Source organism: Epinephelus lanceolatus, chromosome 9 (assembly GCF_041903045.1).
Source record: "Epinephelus lanceolatus isolate andai-2023 chromosome 9, ASM4190304v1, whole genome shotgun sequence".
NCBI lineage: Eukaryota > Metazoa > Chordata > Actinopteri > Perciformes > Serranidae > Epinephelus > Epinephelus lanceolatus.
This window is the reverse complement of record NC_135742.1, coordinates 7,673,907-7,697,892: the sequence shown is the minus strand read 5'-3', so window position 1 is coordinate 7,697,892 and position 23,986 is coordinate 7,673,907. Positions and strand designations below refer to the sequence as shown.

The following is a 23,986-nucleotide window of genomic DNA, read 5'->3' as shown; positions in this document are numbered from 1 at the left end:
CACATATTGAATCAGTAACTTGGTATTGTGATGGTATGGCATCCAGGGGTAAGCAAATCGCTTGCCTTCACTGATATTGTATAACCAGATTAAACATACAGTAGTTTTTTTTGTTTTTTTTTGCACATCTTTTCACTAAATAGTTGAGGAAACTTGCACATACCCGTTGAGCTCCTTGAGAAGACAAAGGTCACTTCAAATACCTTTTAAGTTGATAATCAATCTGTTGGGTTGTCAACACGTGATAAATGGAAGACACTGCATCGTGTTGGCTTGAGCGCTTGTTTTTCATTAGAGACAGTGATGACACTGAAGCTTGTGGCAGCACTACTGCTCTAATTGTTATTTCCACTGACCTGATTTTTCACCTCCCTGCTCTGCATTTAATTGAAATTATTTGAACTTTAAGTGTGGACATTGCTGACCTTTCAAACATGCCCAATCAGATTATAGATGAGCAAGAGATTTAAAGAGGGAGAAATCATATCTATCTCCAAAGCTAGATTGGCGTGATTTTAATGTTTGTGTTGGCATTTCCTCAGCATGAGTTTACAGTTGATGTGTTGGCATCAGGCTCAACTCTTGAAACCATCTCTGTGATCAACACAGTGAAGGGTGCAGCCCAGTCTGCTTGTCATATTGCTTTTTACACTCCAGTCTCTACAAGATTTACTGATCTTTGTTCTGTTAGATGAGGACGGTGAATGCAACTGAAATGTCATCTTCATAGTTTTTTCTTTCACTGTTGTTAATGGTTTCACTTGCACTTTGCTCCTTTTGTTTCTATATTATGTACTTTGTTCCTTTTTGTTAGTGTTATGTTGGCATTCAAACAGCTCCTTAATCGTTTTTCGGAACCGAAATCTTCGCTTACAGCAGAGCCAGACTCCTTTGCAGAAATGCCATTACCACAGCCAAAGGCTCTGACAGGTCTTGAGCTGCCGACCAACCCACATGGCAGGTGCAGTTGATCGGTGTCTTTTTCAAGAACATTGTTCAAGAACATTAGACTCATTTACAGATTCTTGGTTGTTGTAAGACAGGTGAGTTCGCAGCTGCTTGGACAGTCTCTAAAAGAAACAGTTCACTTAGATTTCTAACTTCATAAAAGTTCTAAGACCTGACAGGTTAAGGTGATACTAATGCAGCTCACTTGTTGTTTAATAATGTGACAATCTTAAAGATTTCAGTCCAGGTTGATGAAGCGACACCAGATATTACTGGTTGTAAAAGCAAATGTGGTGTAACACTACAGGTTGCAGAGTTCTGGGGGTGGCAAAACAAACTTGTAGTTTTTTGTGAGGAAGGCAAAATTGGCCTTTTTTCCCTCATTCTTTGAGCAAACCTGATCTGATTTCATGCTGCACACAGCGTGAGTCTGCGGACAGCAGGGCCCACTTAAAGGAGTTGCTAGCATCGCCAAGTTGAAGGCATGCAGCCTGTTGCCTGCAGCTCTTCATCTTAGAGCTCGCTGTGGCTGCTCCTTCTTGTTACCTTACTCCCTGCAATATTTCAAACTTATCCGCTATTAAAAAATGCTGAAAATGACCGGTTTTGTTTTGTAGGTGCATTTTTTTATGCTTTTTGATTACACTGTGACTACAGAAAAGTCAACTCTTGTTTTGCTATTTACATTTTCTTTAAGGAACAATCGAGCTGAATATCAAAACAACACTTTTCCTCTCACCTGCAGTCCTATTTATCAGTCTTTATTGTTTTGGTGAGAGTTGTCGAGTGTTGGAGATATTGGCTGAAAAGATGTCTGCCTTCTCTGCAGTATAATGGAACTAGATTGCATGCAGCTAGTTGCGCTCAGAGCGCCAAAAAAAAAAAAAAAATGCATTTAAAGAAAAGCAACAGCAATGTCTCTTTCTAGAAATTATGATAATTAAGATAATCCCTAGTTTCATGTGAGAACTATTTTCTTTCTACTAAACCACACCTGCCAACCATATCACTGAGCCAAGGGAAATGTGTATCTACTGCTAATTCACCTAGCACCACAGAGCTCGCTAAGGTTACAGCTCCGCCCAGGAGGACGCCATTAATGTTGACAAATTGCACTGTTAGGAGCATGAACCTGTGGTCTATGAATAGATCCACGCTTCCTTCTGTGTAGTGATTTGGTTTGCGGTGGAGTTCAGTAGAAAGAAAAGCATGTCACAAGAGGGTCTGTGGATTATCTCAAGTAACTGAGTCATGATTTCTGAAAAAAACACATTGCTGCTGAGATTTCAAGTGTACTTTTTTGGTGCTTTGAGCACCACAAGCCGAGTGCCATCTAGTTCCCTTTAATGTGAAGCTGCAGCAGTAGGGAATGTTCTCTTTTCATTAGCAGAAGCTCACGACAGCATTTTTTTCTATGAGTGTCGCTCTCAACACCCAGTTCATTACACTGCAGATTTATAAATATTACACTACTCTCATTAGTGGGCCATAGGCTCAATCACCATTGTCTTACCTCATTTGGTGATAGATTGTGACTTCACAAACATTTATTTGAGTGTAAGTCCTCGAGATTATTACTTTAACCTGCAGAAGTTTGCAATGTGATGATTCAGTCCCATTATTCACAGTATCTTTAAAAGCAGATTGGTCGTTCTTGAGGTCATTTGGAGAACACTTTTGGGTGACACTGTTGCTTTCATCTCGTTATTGTGATGCTTCTTTTATGTGCTTCACAAATTGTAAGGGGCTGATAAGCATTAATACAGATGACAAAAAACCATTATGGTCCATTAAAGCATTATTCCCTGTAAACATCCTGATGTAACATTAGATGAAAGCTTTCTACTGAGAGACAATGGCAGATTGCCGGTCTTAAAAGAGCACTCAGAGGTTAAAGGAGAGGCTCATATCGCCGCCGTCAGGCAGACAGAAGCCGGACAGAGTTCTCTGGGTAGCTGAACTCTGACCTTGGTATTTTCATCAAAAACAGAGACCACAAACAGATAAACATGTCCAGAGGATATTTAAATATTCTTTAAAATCACATTTTTGAAGGCATTGAAACTGTGTTTTGAAATACTTGTTCCTCTGACTGGTGTGAAGTATTCACCTGTACACTCAGCATCACTGTCCTGTTACAGTGTGATTCATGGCCCTGACCAGTGTCAGAAATTAGCAAGGGCCACGGGCCATTTGGCCCGCAATTTAGCCAAGAATGCCCCCAAAAGCCATGTTCCGGGGGACAAAATTGCCCCCAAATTTTTGAAACAACTATATGTATTTATATTTTTAACAGTATTACAATCTGACATTAAAGTGTAATTTTATTTTCATTAAATTAATTTACCGTCGCATCTACAACTCATTTTCCAGACATAATCAGCAAGCTTGCACTGATTACGTGAGAGTAATCTGACAAAGAAGGGGAGGGGGCTTTGTTGTACCATAAGTATAAATTAACCATTTCTTGGGTGATCTGCATCTACACAATGACAAATTAATGAAAAATTAAGGTAGAATGAATGTTAAATTTTAAATTAACTTACTTCCAGGATTGCATCTAAGGAATTAGTACTGCTATAAGTAGATCAATGGTTAAATCATCACATTTAAACTGGTTGAATTATAGGAAATCTGAGTGATATTTTGCAACCATAACTTTATTTAACCCATTATTTATTTCATTTATAGTGGTTTCTACTGAAGAGTGAAGACACTATCTTAGTTGGTTTTGCTTTTCATGTGCTTATTGTTAGAACATAATTACAATTTTTTGATGGCCCCCAAACATTTTGAAAATGCCCCCATTTTTTAAGACCGTGGGGGCCAAAATTGCCCCCAAAATATTTTGTTAATTTCATACCCTGGCCCTGACTATTGTCATGTCTGAGTGTCACACTCCCTGCTGCTGAAATGCATTGGACAGCATGAGGCTGTCATCACAAAGCTCCCCGGCAGGGATGGTGGTAGACTGGTGATGAACTCTGCCTGTAGTCTGATTGACTGTTTGCATTATGCTACAGCTGACTGAGTTCAATTTTCATCTCTGTGACACCAAAAAAATCGTTTGCCATTGCTGTCCGGGTGTTTCATGTGTCTTTCTGCGAAGCCTGACTCAACTTGACCCCTTTTTTGCAGGCAGCACTTTCTCTTTTACTCCCACTCTGCTCAGATTCAAGAAGTGTCACTTTGACTGCTGTGCCTCCAGCAGGTCTCTGTTCGCAGAAAAACAGCACCATTGCTTTTTTCATGTGTATGATCCTTGACCTCCTCGAGGAAGGTTCATCTTGCCTCGTTGCTCAGTTCGGTCGAATGATCTCATCTAAATTGGAGTACTGCCATATCCGCTGAATGCCTGTAAACTGTAATGAATAATGTACTTAAATAAAATCTGGCTCTCCACTAGGATATGCCACATACTGTAACATAGGTGGGGTGTACAAACACCTTAACCTTGATGTTACATCCACTGTAATATGTTTGTTTTAAAATGTATAACTGCTATATTTACGCCCAGCATCCACACTACTCCAGCGCTTTGGAACGTGTGAGTTATGGCGATGTGCTCAGGAGTCACAGTTACACCTGCTCTGTTGCTAAATCTAAAATTAATACCACTTAAACAATCTCGTTTAACGTAAGGTGTGCATCAACGTGCTACAAGTGAATATGCCCAAGAAAGGAAAGAAAAACCAAAATGAGACAACTGAAGGAGGTTTTAAGGAAGACAACGTGCCTGGCTCAGATTTGGAAGTGGGGAGCGGATCAATGCACGGCCCGTTTTTGTCCAACGTTTGTCCAGTGCAAGCCCTTTGCAGAGAAGCAACACTGACGATGCAAAGAGCATGGAAAGCCCCTCTATTTTGGACATTATGAAGGCCATACAATCCTTCAGACAAGGCTTTCATACTGAAATGGACGGTGTATTATCAGCAATAAAAAACGTTCAAATTGACATTAAAGAATGCAGTGGGTGTATCGCAGAGGCTGAACAACGCATATCCACTGTCAAAAGACGACGTTAAGACATTTTAAAACTCAAAGTCTGAGACTTAAGAAATGATGATGACGCAGACGCCCACATTCATTTCTTATTGGGTCTTATCAATCATGTTGTGTCAAGCCAAAATACGAACAAAAATATGTTCTTGTGTTTCAAATACATAGGTCAGACGTGGACGTTGAAGAGGCCAGGGGGCTGGCACAGTGTAGTTCCTAGAGCACTTTGTCTTTTTGCAGTGTTGATAAGGGATGGGAATAAAGTAACATTGGTTCAGCATGTTGATCAAAGGTCCGTAGGTGTAAAGCAGAAAGCCCCCCACAATAAGGATGTGAGTCCTCCTCCTTTAGGCGTAACGTACAATTCCCTTTTTTGATTTTGTGTGAGTACTGCTTTCCCATTATAAATAATAATGCTCCTGGCACAGCAACCGTATTTGCTTTGTAGTAACTTCCAATTTATATTTTTTTTATATTGACTACCCGCTGGTGTTGCCTTTTGTGACAGTTCCACCTTGTCACTGGGCCAAGCAAAGACTTCTCTGATCTTCCTTTTTGCCATTGTTCTTCCTCCGTATCGTTTTTGTAACTTTGCAACCAGCCGCAGACAATCTGCCTGCTGTTTACACCAGTGTACGTGGATGATCATTTGATATGCATCCTTAGAAGTGTTAATATGGTCAGATATTATTTATGAAACTGTGCAAAAACATTCAAGTGTTCAGAGATTTTATCTTAAAAAGCCATTTAAAACTAAAATGTAGGTGAGTGTGGATGAAGCTTGAGATTTAAGCTTAGCACAAAGAACGAATGTACTTTATAATCATCTCAGTTTCATATCAGATTAACCCTGATCAAATACAGTTTATAGTTTCCTCTTAATGAAGTCCTACAGTGCTGTTATGAAACCGCAAGTTCTCTCAAGATCGGTGTCTTTCTGATTTCTGTTTGTTAGCCTCCGAACTGACAAGCTGTGGCCCCATGTGGGACCTTGAACAAACACGTGTCTTTTTTTTTTTTTTTTTTTTTTTTAAATACCATTGATAAGCAAATGTACATGGTACGATTACCGTCAATTTTCATACCACGGTATACCTTGAAACCTTTATAGCGCTGAAACCTTCCTCATGACTAATGCCAACCCTGACCTCACAAGTTTCAGCTTCTGAAACTGAAACTGAAGTGCTGACTTTTAGATTCACATGGGACACAAACAATGGTCTCCAGGGTCAAAGTCCTGTGCTTGTTGGATCCATATACCTCCACTCCCACCCCCCTCCTGATATGGACCTTCTAAGTGTCTAATAATAATACTGGGTTTACACTGCAGTTGGTTGAAATCCTGGTGTGTCTCATATTAGGGCTGCGGGGTATAATGGCCATGTACAATATGTCAATATACATTGATCAGCCAAAACATTAAAACCAGCGGTGGGTGAAGTAAGAAACATTGATCATTTTGTTACAATGCAATGTTCTGCTGGGAGACCTTTGGTCATGGCATTTATGTGGATGCCACTTGACACCCTCCACCCACCCAAACACCACTGTGGGCTAAGTAACCTCCCCTCATGGCAACAGTACTCCCTGATGGCAGTGGCCCAGCAGGACAATGAGCCATGCCACACCACACAAACTGCTCAGGAATGGCCCAAGGAACATTACAAAAAGCTCAAGGTGTCAATCTGGTCTTCAAATCTCCCCACCGTGGATTGGGGGTACCTCTGAGGTACCAGCACATCCCATGGATGCTCAATCAGATTGGGATCTGGGGAATTTGGAGGCCAGATCGATGCCTTGAGCTTTTTGTCACATTCCTTGGGCCATTCCTGAGCAGCTTCTGCAGTGTGGCATGGTGCATTTTCCTGCTTGAGGGCCACTGCCATCGACCAGTGCAGGTGCCATGACAAGCAATACTTGATCTGCAGAGGTGTTTGGGTGGGTGAAGCGCATCAAATGGCATCCTCATGAATTCCTGGACCAAAAGTTCCCCAGGAGAACATTGTATTGTAACAATCTGATCAATGTTACTCATTTCATTCGTTAGTTCTATTTTTTGGCTGATCAGTGTATTTTCAAGCAAAATATGAATATAATATATAACATATAATAAAAATATAGGGTCAAGTTGTGTTACATAACACATACCAGTGTGCATCTCTCCTTTCTCTCACTCTCAGCACAGCTTTGCCCCACTCACTCACTTACAGCAACATTCAGAGAGACACAGAGCTGCTCCTCTGTTTAATCTGTTTCTTAATTAGTCTACAGAGGGACATCGGTCTATATGTTGCATGTGCTACGCTAAATCAGTCTGTGAGATGAATGAAATGGCCACAGCACGTGCGGTGCAGCGCTGCGTTGCTAGTTTGTATGTGAGGTGGATCATAGCATGTTGCCATTCTTCTTGGTAGTTGTAGTCTGTTGTGTGACACTGAGACAGTGCCTGGATGCAGGTGACAGATCTGATTAAAAAATGCAGCAACAACACAGACATTTTATATGCGAGACATATCTGATGTGGACAAAATGTCTCGCTCCTTCCCTCCTGTTTCAAACTACAATGGATTTAGGCCTACTGGATCCTTTTAAAGTCATGTTATAGTTTTGTATCCTGTGCTGCAAACCTTTAAACCTCTAGCTCCAGTGGTGTGTGCAAAAAGTTAACGTACAGCCCTGCTCTTTATTTATATCATTTCTCATTTACATGTTGTGCAGCTGCATATTTTCAAACAGGGAAAAAATACCTGTCTTTGCATTTTATTTTGATCACAGTCTGTTTTTATAAAAGTGCTTGTGACATTTTCAAATGTGGCTTTGACTTGCAACTGAAAACATGTAGCTGATTTTGTAGAAAATACCAAGATAGATATTGTGTATCCCCAGTCAGCCTGTAAATATGGAGATATGAATTTCTGTCCATATCGCCCAGCTCTTTCTCATACAGATGCTCAAGGGTGCAATGACAGCAGGGACACTGCCCACGCAGCGTGTTTTGATGCCTTGGGAGTGAGACCATGCTGTTTCAAATCATTTATATTATATGTATTGTCGTTCACAGTTGAGACCGAAATTCCTTGTTAATAAATAACTTCATTTTACCAGTTCTAACCAATTTCATGTTGCTTCCCCTTCCCCTATCAAGCCGGGTCGTAACACCTGTGTTCCCTGTTGATGGAGACAGAATGAAAATGGCCTCCTGTGTTGAAGGCACATGCCTCAACAGATCTTTTTCAGGAAAACATGTTTGAACAAACATCCCATGCTGTCATTTTCTGGCGGGGGCAATCTCATGACAAAGTGAGAAGACCAAAAATCAATTAAGTTTGCATTGTCTCCACATGGCTGAGCCTAATGTTTTTGCTGATATCTGTTGCACTGGTCAAGCCCATGAAATGTCAAATCCAAAAGGCAGAATACATGAAACTTTAAAGCTCCACAGGGGATGAACCATTTACATGTCAGATACTCAGTGAGCTCTCCTCAGATCTCAACTTTGCACACAAAATGCCTCAAAACCGAATAGTCTTAAAATCCTTTTAGCCTATTAATCCTCCCATGGGAATAAGCCCTTTTGGTGTTAATGACACCATGGCCTCTCTGTAAATACTTTTAATCCCCTACTGGCTCTGAAAATTGTAAATCCGTAATATTTGTTCATATATATCTGTGGTTATGTGTGTGTAGGCGGTACAGCAGACAAAAATGAATTCATAAATAATGTACAATGTAAAGGTAATATACATTTCTTGCCAACCATTGGCACTCTTAATGCTATTTCATGTTTATTAAATCAGGTATTTTTGAGTTTATTTGAACTTTACTGACTCCCTTCTTGCATTTTATAGTTAAAATGTCTCTTACAAGCCAGTGTGCATTATTGATGTTTTTCTACCATAGGACATTTTATATTGTGCTCAGGAGGTGGAGATTTCGGAGGTCACTAAGTAGTCTGTCTGCCGAACAAGTTAAATATGAGCAAGCTTGCTGGAACTCCACTGTAGACATTTTAATTTTTACATTTATGCATTGTACTGTGAAGTAATTCCACACCTCTAAAGTTATGTGCAGGAAAAAACACATAAAATGGAGAGTCTGACAACGTCATTCACAGTTAAGCAGATGTTCGCTGATGTCTTATTGTTCTCTGCAAATGAAATTTCTTTTTTTTTCTTAAAAAACTTTGCATCGTTTTAAATGTGATAATTTAATGCAGAGCTAACACCATTCTTCTTGACTTGTGGTAGCTGCAAGCGATCCATAATAATTCAGGATTTAATTCTGTGTTATGTCATTGTAGCAGGAATTTAATCACACAAAGCACTCTGCCAGCTGGATCTCACCAGACTCAAACATGTTCGGGGTCTGACACATTCCTGATTCAGACAATGGCTGATTACACTGCTTTAACTGTTCTCCTTACGAAGCAATAGATGTATCATTTGTTAAAATGTCTATAGCCACTAAAATAGTCTCGGGAGATGAATATGGTACTTTAATCTAACAACATTCTTTGCAATCACAGCTTATTATTTTTCGGTTACAAAAGAGATGGGCTTTAATTTGTTATTAATCTAAAAAATGGATGGCCTTGATTTTAGTTAGTTGAGAGGCAGCTTGAATCCTCCTGAATTATTATGTCTGGTTTTTATCTGTCAGGCATAATCCATTGAAGGGATCATATGTTTGTACTTGTGTGTGAATGTGTGTGCGTGTCTGTCCGTCTGTCTGTCTGTCCCCAGTTAATCTCACAAACTACTGGACCAATCAGCATATTTTGTGTGCACATTTATGCTCGAAAACCACTTAAGGTTGTGGTAATTAAACATTGTTGAAACTGTTGACTCTTTCATACTGGACTGCACTTACATAGTGCCTTTCTAGTCTTCCGACCACTCAAAGCACTTTCACACTACGTCACATTCACCCATTCACACACTGGTGGCAGAGGCTACCATACATGATGCCAACTGCACCAACACACACAGCCAGCGGGAGCAATTTGGGGTTCAGTATCTTGCCCAAGGATACTTTGAAATGTGGATTGGAGGAGCTGGGGATCGAATCACTGATCTTCTGATTGGTGGAGGATAGTGTTGTCACGATACCAAAATCTTTGTTTCGGTACCAATACCAATATGAATTTCAATACTTTTCGATACTCTAAGGTACTTTTCCTAAGGAAAAGTCCTTTTGGATACAAACCTTTAGAACAATAAATAGTAGAGGTGTAACGGTACCAAAAAAATCATGGTTCGGTAAGTACCTCGGTTTGGTAACTCAAATGTTCCACCAAGTTTGTGTTGTCTCGTGTTGTCTCCCTTTGCGAGGCAGACTTTCTCTTGTCTTTTTTCACGTGCGCCAGCTGCTAATGTTGATACAGGTGTTGTCTTACACACCACTTGTGCAATCTGTGCTCCAATAAGAACAAGAAAGGCGTTTGTGTGCATAAATGAGTAAAATAAATTAACTAAATTAATGAATTGAATCAATTTCAAAGTACCGGTATTTTCCAAATGCAGTATAGTATGTTTGGAATACTCTAGTACCACGGTACTATTTTAGTACCGGTATACCGTGCAACACTAGTGGAGGACCAGCTCTACCTCTTAGCCGTAGACGCCCGACTGTTGATAACTGGTGACTCCTCATTCCTCTCAACTGACCGGTAGTGACTGCATGTTTTCCAGAAATCGGCTCACCTAAAAACAACAAGTCTTATCGTCTGTTGCAGGACACATCCTCATCTTCACCCAGGCTCAAAAAACAGCCATAGAAAAGTTTGTTCTGTTTGAACCGCAGCATCTGCAGAATAATTACCTGATATGATCCATTAAAATGATCCATATGAGATTGATAAACCCCCAGTTTTTGTTATCTTTGCCGCTGTCTTGACTGTAAAGAAGCCAGGAGGAACAAAACCAGTGGCCACAGCTCTCTGTGGTCAGGCTGCAACCCAGTTTTGTTTTATCCTCCTCACAGTGTCATACCACACTGGGCGCATGGAGCATTTTAACAGTCTATTTGTAGACTTCAAGATTTTGTTGATTTGGTCATTTTTCCTTGATACTTGTGCCTCTATTATCAGTAAGTAAGCAGGCTGTGTAGTTAAATGGTTTGTTTTTTTGTCTGTTTTAATTGTGTTTATGGTTGTTGAGTCTTACTTTGTTGTGCTGTATCCTACGGACAAAGTTAATGCTGTTAAACATCCAGTTATGAACAACATGGACCAAAGGTTTCTGGCTGTGTTCTAGTTATTAAAATACTGTCGTCCTCATAATTACACTGTAGGCAATGTATAGTTTACTACAGTGCCTGTAAGCAGGAGAAATGGATTTGCTCTGTGCAACGCTCCGTGGCTTCGTCAAATATAGATAAGGCGTGTTCTTTTATTAGTTTCCAGGAAGCTGCGATGCGTCTACTCGAATTACAATAATAGTCTAAAGTGGCTGTGATCAGCTCGGGGGGCTGCCTGGTGGAGATCTGCACTCTACTGAGTGAACTTTTTTAGTTTCTGTTTTGTTTTTGTTTTAGAACTGAAAAGAGGAAGTCATTGCAGCTTCTGCAGCCTACATGACAAATGTGAGCTTTCAGCCACTATCATTAGCCTTAAGAATCGCTCCTGTGAGATTTGAATCATCAAGAGTCAACTGTCAAGTCCAATCAACACAACGCGGGAAAAGCCCTGATCTTATTCATGCATGCAGGGCAGTCTGTCTGACTCCCCTGAGCCCTCTCTACTTCTGATAACTGCAGACTGTGAAGAAAAAGATTGCACTTTTTAGTCATTCCATGATTGTCTCAAGGTTCATTTTGCGTGGGATGGCCTCCAAATGCCTCTTAGAAATCCATATTAATACTAGTCCAAACTGAAAACAAAGCAACCCTACAGAGAATTAAATAACATCAGTGGTTAGGGATTAGGGAAGAGGGTTAATCAAAGGATTTACAGGGCTAACAGCCCTGTGAGGCTGTGATGCATCATTACAAAGCAAACAGCAAAACTATTTGTTGTGTAATATCTCTGTCTTTGCCACAGAGACGTTTACACCAAGCTGGAAAGAAAGCCCTGAGGGTGGCACCAGAGGAAATTTAAAAAGGTTTATGTTGGGATATCTCAGCTCATCAAGCTCAGCTCTGCTTTGTCAAACTTGACTCAACTTGAATTAGTCAAATCTGGAATTTTTCACATTTGACATCATCTGACCCGCAGTTGAACCTCATCAGCTTCAACTACTCTTAGACAAAGTTCAAACTCAATGGTACATACTATACACGTTAACATATTGATGTATTTGATATTCCAAACAGAGACGTTACAGTGCATGCATGAGTACGCTGATGCTCCTATTGTAAGATATTGGAGCTGATTATCCCCAGTTTGCATTTCCAAAGAACTGTGGGAGAGCTTTGGTCCAAGCCATCATTAGGCACACAATATCTGCCAAGCACAGATATTTGTGGATAAGATTTAGTAGCTGACAGCAATGAGATAGATGGTTTATGATGTATCTGATCATGAACTGAAGTGTTGGACACATGGAAATTTTTACCTGTTGGTGGCGCAAAGTCAGGGTTTTGACAAAATTGTTACAATTAATTCTTAAATGTCTTTACCAAATGTAATGGCAACCCATCCAATAGTTGTCGAGACAGTTCCTCAAAACCACAAATGTCTGCCTGTTAGCGGCACAGGGGGTTACTAAAGTCATTGGGATTCATCCTTCCAGGTACCATAAATGTCCTGATCTCTATAAACATATATCTGCATATGTATGTAGAATCTGTAGGCAACAGGACAAGATTTTGGTATCAGAAGCCTTCTGGTTTCTGTTTGTAGTCCCAGTGGTATTGACCGATCATGTTTGAGCACCAGTTTGTGTGAAAGGGCAGAATGCATTAGCCGAAATGCAATCTTGGAACCCATCAGCTATTGTCTGACTAAGGCTGGGCCCATATATCTGCTGACGACACTAGATCTCCTGAAATATTGTCTGTTGCCCCGAGAGGCTTATAGTCATCAGACTGTTAGCCGATGGCTCTCAAGATTGTGAAAGTTTTAGGGGCCATACACATGCGGCGTCTTTAACCACCTGGAAAATGCAACGTTGGGTGCTGGGTGCTACTTTTGTCCCATTGTTGAACCAGCTTTTAAGAGCGCAACGGCAGGTTGCGTCTGAGGTTGCTAAGTAACCTTAACAAGCACTGTATTATTGCATATTGACCTGAAATCCTGAGTGCAGGGCTAGGCACTGTTTGTGTGGGCATATTGTCCATGGGACAGATGTAAAGCTCTGGGTAGTCCAGCATCAAAAATGATCAACTTTTCCATATTTATCACAGACTGATATTTATGGAAGAAGGGAAAGATATCTTTTGGCTTTTTCCTCATCACGACATGACACGCTGCTGCGTTACAAAAGTTGAATTTGGTTTATCTCAGGGCGTTGGTGTTTGAGTGCGCTTGCTGCATCGTCTTCATTGAAAACAATGAATTTGAGGGTGCAAAAAAACAGGACATGTGAACTTAGCCACATTTCATGTAAATTCACCTAAAAGGTTATTGGGTTATGTTTTTTTAGGTATCCTGTCATGAGATTAAATCTTGGAAAAATTTTCCTGTTGGTGCGCTAGAAAAGTCATATGGATTCATCCTCTGGAGACCATGAGTGACTGTACCTATTTCACAGCAATCCATCCAATACTCGTTGAGACATTTCAGTCTGGAAAGTGTTGAAAAAAAAACAAAAACAAATGACTGACTGACAAGACAGCCAGCTTGACTAAAAAAACATGTCTTATTTTGACAGAAGTTAAACACAACAACAACATGATGAAAGCTTGAAATTACTGTGCTGCTCACCTGTTATTATGTTGTCAAGAAGTGTTGTGGGCATACAGAAAATCCCAACCAGGAGGTCACTGACAGCAAGGTTTAAGATAAACAAGTTGGTGACTGTCCTCATGTTTTTGCTCCTCAGGACAATGAAACACACCACGCCATTTCCCACCATGCACACGAGGAAGATCAGCAGGTAGGACACGATGAAGATGGCTGCTGTGGACGGCTGATGAAGGTAAAATCCAACATAGGTGATGTTGTTCCTGGGTATGATGGGCTCCAGGGAGGAGTTGTAAAATGTCCAGTTGTCATAGAGTTGAGTCAAGTTGTTGTCAAGTCCTTCGTTCATTTTAAACCTGAAAAATGAAGGACAAGCAGATGACTTCATGCTGAATCAGCTTACTTTATTGTGCAATTTTGAAGAATAGGAAATTATTGAAAGCATGATGAAGAGTTTTAGAAATTCTTACAATGAAACCACTTTTTCTACTTAGTTATCGAAAGAAGGAAGAAAGACAAATCACAGAAACTTTGAAATGGAACAGTAATGTATCTTTCTGTATTCATGCTAAAAAAAAACTTGTTTTAACAAGAAATTCATCGAATAATGGAAACTAGACACCACTGACAAAATGTTTGGTATATGGTCTATAGGTGTAGCTAGGTAGGTAGGTAACTAATTACACTGGTAAAAAACAGAAATGGATAAAACACATGCTGAAGCTTTAACCTACATTTAAATGTTTTTTGCCACTTGGGGCAACAGCTGTGAGCACAACACTGACATATTGTCACTTCTACAAGGTTGATTTGGCAAATGTTCACCCATCCAGCAGTGCAACATCACTAATCCTTTGCTGTCATGTTTGTGTCCACCTGATCATATTTTAAGTCCAATATCTTTCCTTCAGCGCTGGTTTGGCCTACACCAACTCCTAGTGTCTCTTTACCTGTTAAATTGTCCTCTATATTTTTACGAGGTAGTTGTTAACTTTGTCGGCTTGCCATTTGATGCTGGGCAGATAATGTACAGAGAAATTTTCAAAGCGTTTTCAATGAAAGCCAGCGCTGATAAGAATATAAGAATAAACAGAAAAACAGTAAAGTCCTCAGTAAAATCAAAACAATGAGCTAAAAGGCGCTAAAATACTACTCAGCGCTACAGAGTGAGGATATAACTCACCATGAGCGGCCCCCTTTCACATTAAATGTAGTCATTTGGCCCATTTGTAATAATAACATTAAAATAACTAAAATATTGAGTAGTACAGCCAATTTTAGTTCCAGTACATGTATTACGTAGTCCCAGTGTGCATAATTCATTGTGTCACCAGCGCTTTTATGGAAATGAGAAACAGCCTCAGCTCTTAACTCATTCCTTCACTGTGAAAGCACCAAATGTCTCAGAACATTAACAGGTTAATGCCAACAGTTACGACAGATGGAACACCTATCAAAGATCATTTACAATATGGAAAAACAGCACATACAGCACGACATTTCAGACCATGATGACTGCTTTATGTGAGAGGGGGAGGTAACATGACCTGAGGCCAGAAAATTAACAGTCTATAAAAAGTGACATTACAGGGAAATGATATGTAAAAGGGTTATACCTTTGTACTGTCATAATAAAGTTAAGACAGAACAGTAATTGAGATGAAACATCGTTGTCTCTGCTCAAACATCAATCTGTGATGTTCAGTGCATTTCAGACGTTGCTGTATTTCATGATGAAGTGCTATTGGCGTGCCAACTTTCCCGTAGCCTCCCTCATCAGAATAATAATCAGCTTATTTGGCCGAGTAGGCGTGAACATACAAGGAATTTGACTCTTGGTTCCACACCAGTTTGTCAGACTAGTTCCAGCCTAGTCTGACAAGCATGAACTGATGAAGCCTCTTGGATAAGAGGTGAAACGTCTTCTAAGACAAAAGTAAGTCCAGTTGTGTTTGATTCAATTGCCTTGACATAACTATGATCTGGATAAATAAGAATATCCACAGGCACAACTTCCATGGCTGAAAAAACAAAGCCAATGCAGAAGTGCCAAAAACTGCAGTTCCTCAAATGGCCACTTGAGGCTTGTAAGTCAATCCCCAATGTCAAAGTTCTCAACTTTTAAAAATCCAAGATGGCGATGGCCAAAATGCCAAACTCAAGGCTTCAAAACTGGAGTCTTCAAACATACGGGTGATGTCACGGTGGCTATATCCCTTATGTTACACGGTCTGTGGTTGCTCCCGATGTACAGAATAGAACAGAACAAAATACACATACAGCTAAAAACAAGGACATCAAATCTGAACCAGATGAACAAAGACACTTGACTACTATAAATACTGACTATGTTCAGATATAAATATATCTACTTAAACTCTAGTTTGTGAGATTCTAAATTCCAGAATATGACTTTAAACAGCCTCTCACAGAGGAAGCTGTAGTTGCTTGCTGCATACGTGCAAGTGAAGAGAGAGCAGTGACAATAGCAGAGAGGGGTTGTTTTTTCCCTTGAGTGAGCAACGGAAGCAGAGAGGGAACAATGCAGAAGTCAAAGGAACAGGACTGCAGTGAATTCATATCTGTCTTCTGTCTATAGAGAAACCAGTGTCTCAGTGTGTCAGCCTCCTTTCTAAATGATATCTTTCTGTTTGATTGTTGAATGCAAAATGGTGAGTTGGGACAGAAGTCCTTGCTCTTTGATTCTGATGGTTAGCTTTTAAAACCTGATGTTTAGTGTTGATACAGTATGAGGTGATGAAGCAAAATGTATACCATGGTAAAAATTGTCTGTCATAGTATCTCAAAGCCAGAAGTGAGGACTTTAAATTTCTTGTTTTGTCCAGAGATATTCAGATAAAAAAAAGCAAGAAATCATTACCATCGACGAAAACACAAGAACAAGGAAATGTTTGGCATCTAAAATATGACGCAATTTCTTGACGAGTCAATTAATTGATTCATCAAAAAAGGAACACAGCCTTGAGTTGAACTACTGACCCTTCTGGTTATAGTGGACTATTTTTTTTAACTAATTATATTCCTGTTTCCATGCTTCCATGCTTCTACCCAGAACCCATTAAGTGGCTTAAGCCCTTCCCTATTCTTTTATAGTTTCTAGTAAGTGGATTTCTGTTCATCACTGCAAGGTTCAGTGTGCACTGTCAAGCATTCTAATTGTTCTACGTGTTCAAAAATCCAGCAAAACATCCATTAAAAAAGTTTCAAATAATGAGGTAAAGGTATGTTCAATTAAGTCTTGTAAGCAAAAACCTCAGGCCTCTGAATACTGTTTCCAATGTTCTTTTCTACTTTGGTTATATGATGACCTGCTTCAGAAATGCTACTGCATGTGTTAACATTACATACACTGCTACGTGTAGCACATGCTAACCTCAGGGAAACACGTTATCTTGGTTGCCAGTGTTGTTAATTTTAATTTCTCCCAGATCTCGGATCATTTTCCTGCTGTAACATCCGGTTGTGTTCAGAAGGTGCCGCTTTTTCTGTTTCAGTCATTTCTCAGCTGCAAAGACGGTACAGACGCCAGGATGTGATTGACCCGGAACCGCTGACCAATCAGAGCAGACTGGGTTTTTTTAAGGAGGGGGGCTTAAATAGAGAGGTACCAATGCGGAGCATCTCAGACAGAAGGTGAATACAGCAACAGACAGTAAGAGGGAAATAAAGTGTTTTTCTGAACATCAAAGCATGTAAACACAAACCCTTTCAGTAAAGTCGACATTAAGTCTTGTCAGGGAATCTTAACATGCTGTTTGCATGGCCATTTCTTTCTTACAGCTTTGTCTGCAGTCCGTGTAAACATTTCCTGTTGTGTGACTCCATGGTAGCTCCAATGGAAGCTGACATATTGCGATAAATAAAAAAATAATTGCTGTTTACAAATGGACAACAAAATGGGCACAGAAATGCAAACATCTTCTCTTTCCACTTACGGCTGTTTCCGGGGTGCACAAGCATTTGGAAGTGGATTTTTTCCCTACAAGTCAACAGCAGATAAACAGCTGTGACACTGTCTACCTGTGCAATTACAGAGATTTGCAAAAGATAAGTGTAGCTGTTGTGATTATGAATCATGCTCATTATGGCTGATTATAACTGTGTGTAATCTTGATTGGATATGTAGTAATGCTTGAGGATTATAGCAGAATTTACATGGGAAAAACATATTTATTACCAGTCACACTGACCTACTGGGTAGAATATTGCCTTTATTACTTCTGTCACCTCCTCTGACCATTTAGCAACCCCTACTTTTTGATTGATGCCGACAGAAATGCCTCCAAGTACGAGCCATTAGTGACAGCGATAAACCTCACAGTTGCTTAATCGCTCTACAGACTTTCTTCTTTCTGCTTTGTGTGGATGTGTTGAACAAATGTGAATAAAACATGATGAGCAAATGGGAGGCGTGGGGGGTTAATTGAAGGAACTGAAGAATTATAAATTTTGAAAGCCATTCAAAGTGCACCCAACTCTGCAGTTTTAATGACTTATTTATAGAGACACAGATGTGTCCTGGTGGTCTGTGTGGGGTGTTGCGTATCTGAGACTGTGTGTAATAATTAAAGCTGTTTTTGAAGGACTGGGGTGAAGGTAGGTTGAATTGTAGCGACAATTATAGGCTACAGTTCCTGAAACTCTGGTCACAGCTATTTTTCTCTGGAACGCCAAGCAAGCTTGCTGCGTCCTGTGGACACGTTCTATATTAATCACTTTCCTCTTGCTTTTGCTCGGAGACTCGACGCATGTGGGCACCAAGATAAAATCTACAGAGTAAATGTAATATAAGATGTAATAGACCACCTAAAAGAGACTTAGACTGAAACCACACAAACAAGCACCCCCACTGTTCATTTATTCGTTTATCCCATGACTAAGTTAAAGTGTTGCCCTAGGACGCCTTAAAAACTTTGCTTAAATGCCGCAGTTTCTTGTTTAGGTGCATCTAACTGCCTTAATTTTACTTAATTACTTGGCTGAGATTTATGGTGTTTTCCTGTATTATTTACTTTCCCATTGCTTCCGCTTGGAAACTCAACGTATGCTGCCAACAGGTGGCAAGATAAAATCTACATCCCATAGCCTTAAATCTCCACAAACAAGGACCCTGGTAATTTTTGTTCTTAGTGAACAGTGTTGCAACAGACTTGCAAAATGCTTTTTTGACTTTCTTCTGCATAAAAGACTCAAGGTAGAATACTCAATAATCTAAAAACAATTTTATGCTCTGCTGGTTTCCTGCAGAGACGAGCAAATTTAGCCAGAATGAGACATGAGCTTTTTGTCTGTTATATCAGACAGTAAATGGAATCCCAATAGCCCCTTTAAATGTGACTGGTGTGAACTGTGCGTATGGATGTACCTCCACAGTAATCCTCTGGATTAGATTTTTTTCAGATGTGATGGGTGAAACGATGTGACATTAAACCACATTTCACCTGCTTCCCTTTTGCCTTATAACCTATATGTCAGATGTGGTGTTGAACATGGGGTGATGTATGGTTTCAGGTGGTTTAACATCACAAATTGATTGAGTGACTTCTTTAAACTTGGTAAAACTGAAAAGAATTTCCATGATCCTGAGGGTTTAGATCTACTAGAGGGAGAATGCCTCCAGATGCTTGAGCTTTACTTGTGTGACATAAGCAACCACCTGGTTCAGATATGTCACATTGGTGATTTGTAGTCTTGCTCACCAGACCTTTCTCAAGAAAAGAAAGGTCTGGCTGAGCCGACTCTCACTTTAAGATTGGAGGAAAAAAACGCCCCGGCTGCTTGTATTTCTTTCAACCAATCACAATCGTTCTGGGCGGTGCCACAGCAACGGTGTGCTTGCAAAAATATTGCCCGGGGGAAACAAGTTTTGGTGTAACACGCCCACAAAAATATCACCTACAGGACACGAACCATGGCAGAAAAATGGCTACATGCCCGCAAGATCAAACCCCGCAAAAGTTAGTAAAGGATGTGTTGAAAACGGTTGAAAACTGCTACACAACCGGAGGTGGTAGGGCGGGACTTCAGCGGGTGGCTCGTTCCGCCCAATGAGAGGCTGATCTATGCAGTGAACTTCTGCCAACTCAGACTAGGTGATTTGTGGTGTTCAGGGCATTGGCCAAGCACGTGTCTATGAGGCAATATAATAAATCCACCAGTAACTCATATTCTGTTACTTTTAGATTAATTAAACCCAGTTTCTGTGTCAATGTACAGCCATAATGAGTTTATTCAAATCACACTCTACCATAGAGCACAGTCTTGGCTAATGTTGATGTCAGAATCTGTACATTGATTGCTAAAGAAAAGAAATGAAGTCATTTTTTCTCCTTATCCATGTTTAATTCATAAGCCTTGTGAATTGCCGCCTGTCGTCTACTGATGGACCTACTGCTTTCACCCACAGCTAGTGAATGTGAATTGCGATAGTTTGACCAGTGATAAATGATTGTAGTGTAGTGTGGTATGGTAGGTCTTGCTCTCTCAGAATGTCAGTCTGAAATCATTAGTGCTCAGTAAAGGTCTGGTTTCACAGGCTTTTTCCACCCTGAGAGTAATAACATCAGCAGGAGACATTTAATAGCTTAGACTTGTGGTCGTGTTCATGCTCAAGCTGAAAGATTTAGAATTTCAGCACAAAGGTTCAGATTAAGTGATGATGCTTTTTTATCGAAGCATCATTCATAAACAGTGTAAAAAGCATGTAATATCAGTATGGTGGAGAAATTATACAATCCTAGTGTGATAAACATTGCGAAAAAATGTGCTCAGTAGGTTGACTAGACTCTAAAAAATTAGGGATAGACCAATATGGATTTTTTAGGGCCGATGCCGATACCGATTTTTTTCCATCACCCTTAACCGATGACTGATTATGGACTGCCGATTTTCTTGAGCCGATATTTGGGGCAGATGCTGCTTTTGCTCCCTCAATTTACATAAAAAAAAAATGACACAATGATAACAAATATTACAGGTCTCAAGTTTAAAATAAGAAACATTTATTGAACAGTAAAAAATACTAAAACAAGATGGAAAGTTGAGGTAGAACAGGTAGAATATTATTATTATTATTATACATTCAAATAAAAAAAAGAGTTCAGTGCTCTTAAATCTTCCAGTAATGTCTTTATAAAATAAACAAATATTTAAGCTGAAGCATAAATAAAACAACAACTACTGTACACAGTAGGATTCAACAGCTTTGTTCAACTTAACCACATACTTTCAAATGAAAAAAAGTGCCAGGGAAAAATAAATGCGCGAACCCACACGTGTATCGGCCGATGCAGATACAAGTAAAAAACTCAAATATCGGCCCGATATATCGGCCGGCCGATGTATCGGTCTATCCTTATAAAAAATAATCCACTCGTTCAGTTAAAAAAAAATGAAGGTAACAATTTGCATGCATTTTTTTAAGTAGTTCCAACTCTGCCATTATTGAGTAAATCCCAGGAGTCTTTTTTATTCTGACAAACTCAATCACTTTAGTACAACCAACATGATTTGCTTTGATCTCGAAAAACCTGATTAAGTTGAACCAACTTAATATTTATCCAAATGTTGTGTTGATATTTAGTGGTCAAACGATTTTATTTAAGATATTCTAACTTATTTTAGTTTTAGCCTTCTCAAAAATGTAAAAAACTTCTTAAAACAAGTCGTCACTTTTTTATTTTAAGCATTATCCACAGACCTGATTAATCATTTTTTAGAGTGTACATTAGTCCAGATACAATCTGGATTAAGATTTTATTCAGTCAGTTTGATTTAATAAATTAAAGACGTACAATATGTCACATTACTGCAGTATGCAACAATATTGTGCTGTAGGTGACCAAGCTATCCTAAAATGTGAACAATCAAATGGTCAACAGAAACCATGTCATGTAAATATATGACAGATACAGCATTTTATGATATTGTAATTTGCTGTTTTCTTTTATAATATTTACCTGCTATATCAATCACAACCTCATAAGTTATAGCAACCATAGCTTCTTCATTTATAGCCAAGAGAGAATCCAAATCTAAATCTTCTCGTCTGTTGTTTTGTTTATCAGATTTAGACCAGCCTCTGTCCACTTCATTGTCATGATGTTGCCACAATAGTTCAGTCTTACTAATATTAGCAGCTTATAGTAGCGACAGCAGGAGTCAAAGCTAACACTGTCCAGATGTCCCAAAGATGACACAACATGATTTTTGAGCTGAGCTTTGGCTATCACAGTGCATTTACCCCGTGAATAATTTAAACTGTCCCCCCAAAGACACCTAGAAAGCTTCACTATATGATGCTGCAGTTGAATGGCAGCCTGTTGCAGCAGCTCACAGAAGTTCCTGTGTCTTTTGGGGTTTTTTGGTGCATATAGTCGCCTTGCTTTTCCTCAATTTAACTCTAATACACTCACCTTGGACTCATACACTATGACACTATTGTGTATTGCCACTACACATGTATATATCTATAGAAAATAAACTCCTTCTTGTTTTAAGCTTTGAGTATAGTTTTTGCTCATTGTCAGTGTCTTTTTGCTGCTGTGACAGTACAATTTCCCACTGGAATAAATCTGTCTAACATTCATGATCCTTCACGTGCCTTCCTTCAGCATTACCATATAGGCAGCTTCAAATAAACTTCAAATGTATTTGAGTCTCAGGGGGAAGACAGCCCCAGAAGGTGCATGTTCACAAGCCTGCCACAACCTCCGTCTTGCTTTGATTGCACTTTCTACTTTGTCATGTTGCAGTGTGATCGAGTTTAATGTTTCACACAATATCCTTAGCTGCATGTAAGAAAATAGCCACATCAACAGAATATATAGCTGCGTGTTACACTGAGCATGCAGGTCATTATTTTTACTTCCAGCTCAGCAGACTGCAGGTCACAAAATGGAAATGTTCAGGGTCAAAGAACAGTGGATGTTTAGAGGCTTATTGTAATGCAACGTCTTGACATGTTTTAAAAACGAACCGAATATGTGTTTCAGTATTTCTGAGGGTCTTACTTTTTATCTTAACTGTATTCCTGTTACTGTATTCATGCCCTCAGACTCCCCACTGTCAGGTTTAGCCTCCAGCCCTCAGTGACCAACATGTACTGTAGCTTCATCCCTGCTTCCCCTCATTAGCACTGTGCGCAGAATTCCACAGCAGCAAACGGGACCTCCGCCGGTGGGTGCAGGCACAGAGAATATATGGATGTACATTTTGTGCCAACATTGCGCGCGTAGCAGTCTCTGCACTTGACATGCACTGATGGGAAATTAGGGTTCACCAGGGCTGTCTGGCTCCTGATTGTCCTCCTCTGGTAACTTTGCGCATCAAATTAGGCGATGGATGGCACAGGATGCAAACTTGAGGGAGCTGACTGTGCGCAAAAACACGCATGACTGACCACTCTTGACAAAGAGGTTTCTGTGTCCTAATGGAGCTCAGTGCATCAAAGTGGAGAAAGCTGGCAGGATGGAGAGCCGGACGGAGAATAAGGACGTGCGCGCACCGATACGCTTGAGTTGTCGACTTTATACGCACTCAACGAGCTTTGGCTGCATTGAGTCAAATTCAAACATCAAAAAATAATTACTTTTAAAAATGAATTTCACCAATTAATGCACACATTTGTGGCAGTAAGTAACGCCAACAAACTAACTTGTCTTACCTTGGTTTATTTCAAATCAAGCTGGCAACGGGCTGTGTGCTCCGAGGAAAAGAAAAGTAAAAAATGTCCACTTTCCTCTGAATAAAGACATACGTGGATCAAAGAAAAGACGCAAGGACAGAGCATGGGAAAAAGAAAGAGTCAAAGCTCCGCTTCCCGCTGGGTTCAATATCAGTACAGTTTCATGTGCGTTGCTGCGAAGCGCCACATGTGTCCAGCTTAGATATGCTCAGGCAGCCGATCAGAGCGCAAGTGGCGGGTTTACAGACGGATCCGTTCGCATTTGATGCGGTGACGTCGGGAGCGAAGGGGGTGGGATGAGAGCTAGATGAACAGGCTAATGGTTGAGTGATACACCCCCTGATCTCTCCCCGGCTGCTGTCTCTGAAATGTCAAGGGTCCACTATTAAAACAAACAAAAGTCTGATGTGATGCTGATTGTGAGGGGGCAGGTCACAGATGATCTGAGCCACAAAGCGCACTGCTGCTGCGCAATTAACGGCATGACCATA

The 23,986-nt window shown here is 40.1% G+C and overlaps 1 protein-coding gene across 1 annotated transcript in view; it reads right to left on the bottom strand.

Annotated features, from left to right (window-relative positions):
- The window catches only part of npffr2a (neuropeptide FF receptor 2a), a 55,049-nt gene extending 31,332 nt beyond the window's left edge, over positions 1–23,717 (bottom strand). Inside the window, exons 1-2 of the mRNA XM_033620069.2 lie at positions 23,475–23,717; positions 13,811–14,145 (exon numbers count right to left, since the gene is read on the bottom strand). Of these exons, the coding sequence (XP_033475960.1) occupies positions 13,811–14,138 (328 nt within the window). The 5' untranslated portion in view covers positions 14,139–14,145; positions 23,475–23,717. The remainder of the gene's footprint in view (positions 1–13,810; positions 14,146–23,474) is intronic.
- Between the last annotated feature and the right edge of the window lie 269 nt (positions 23,718–23,986).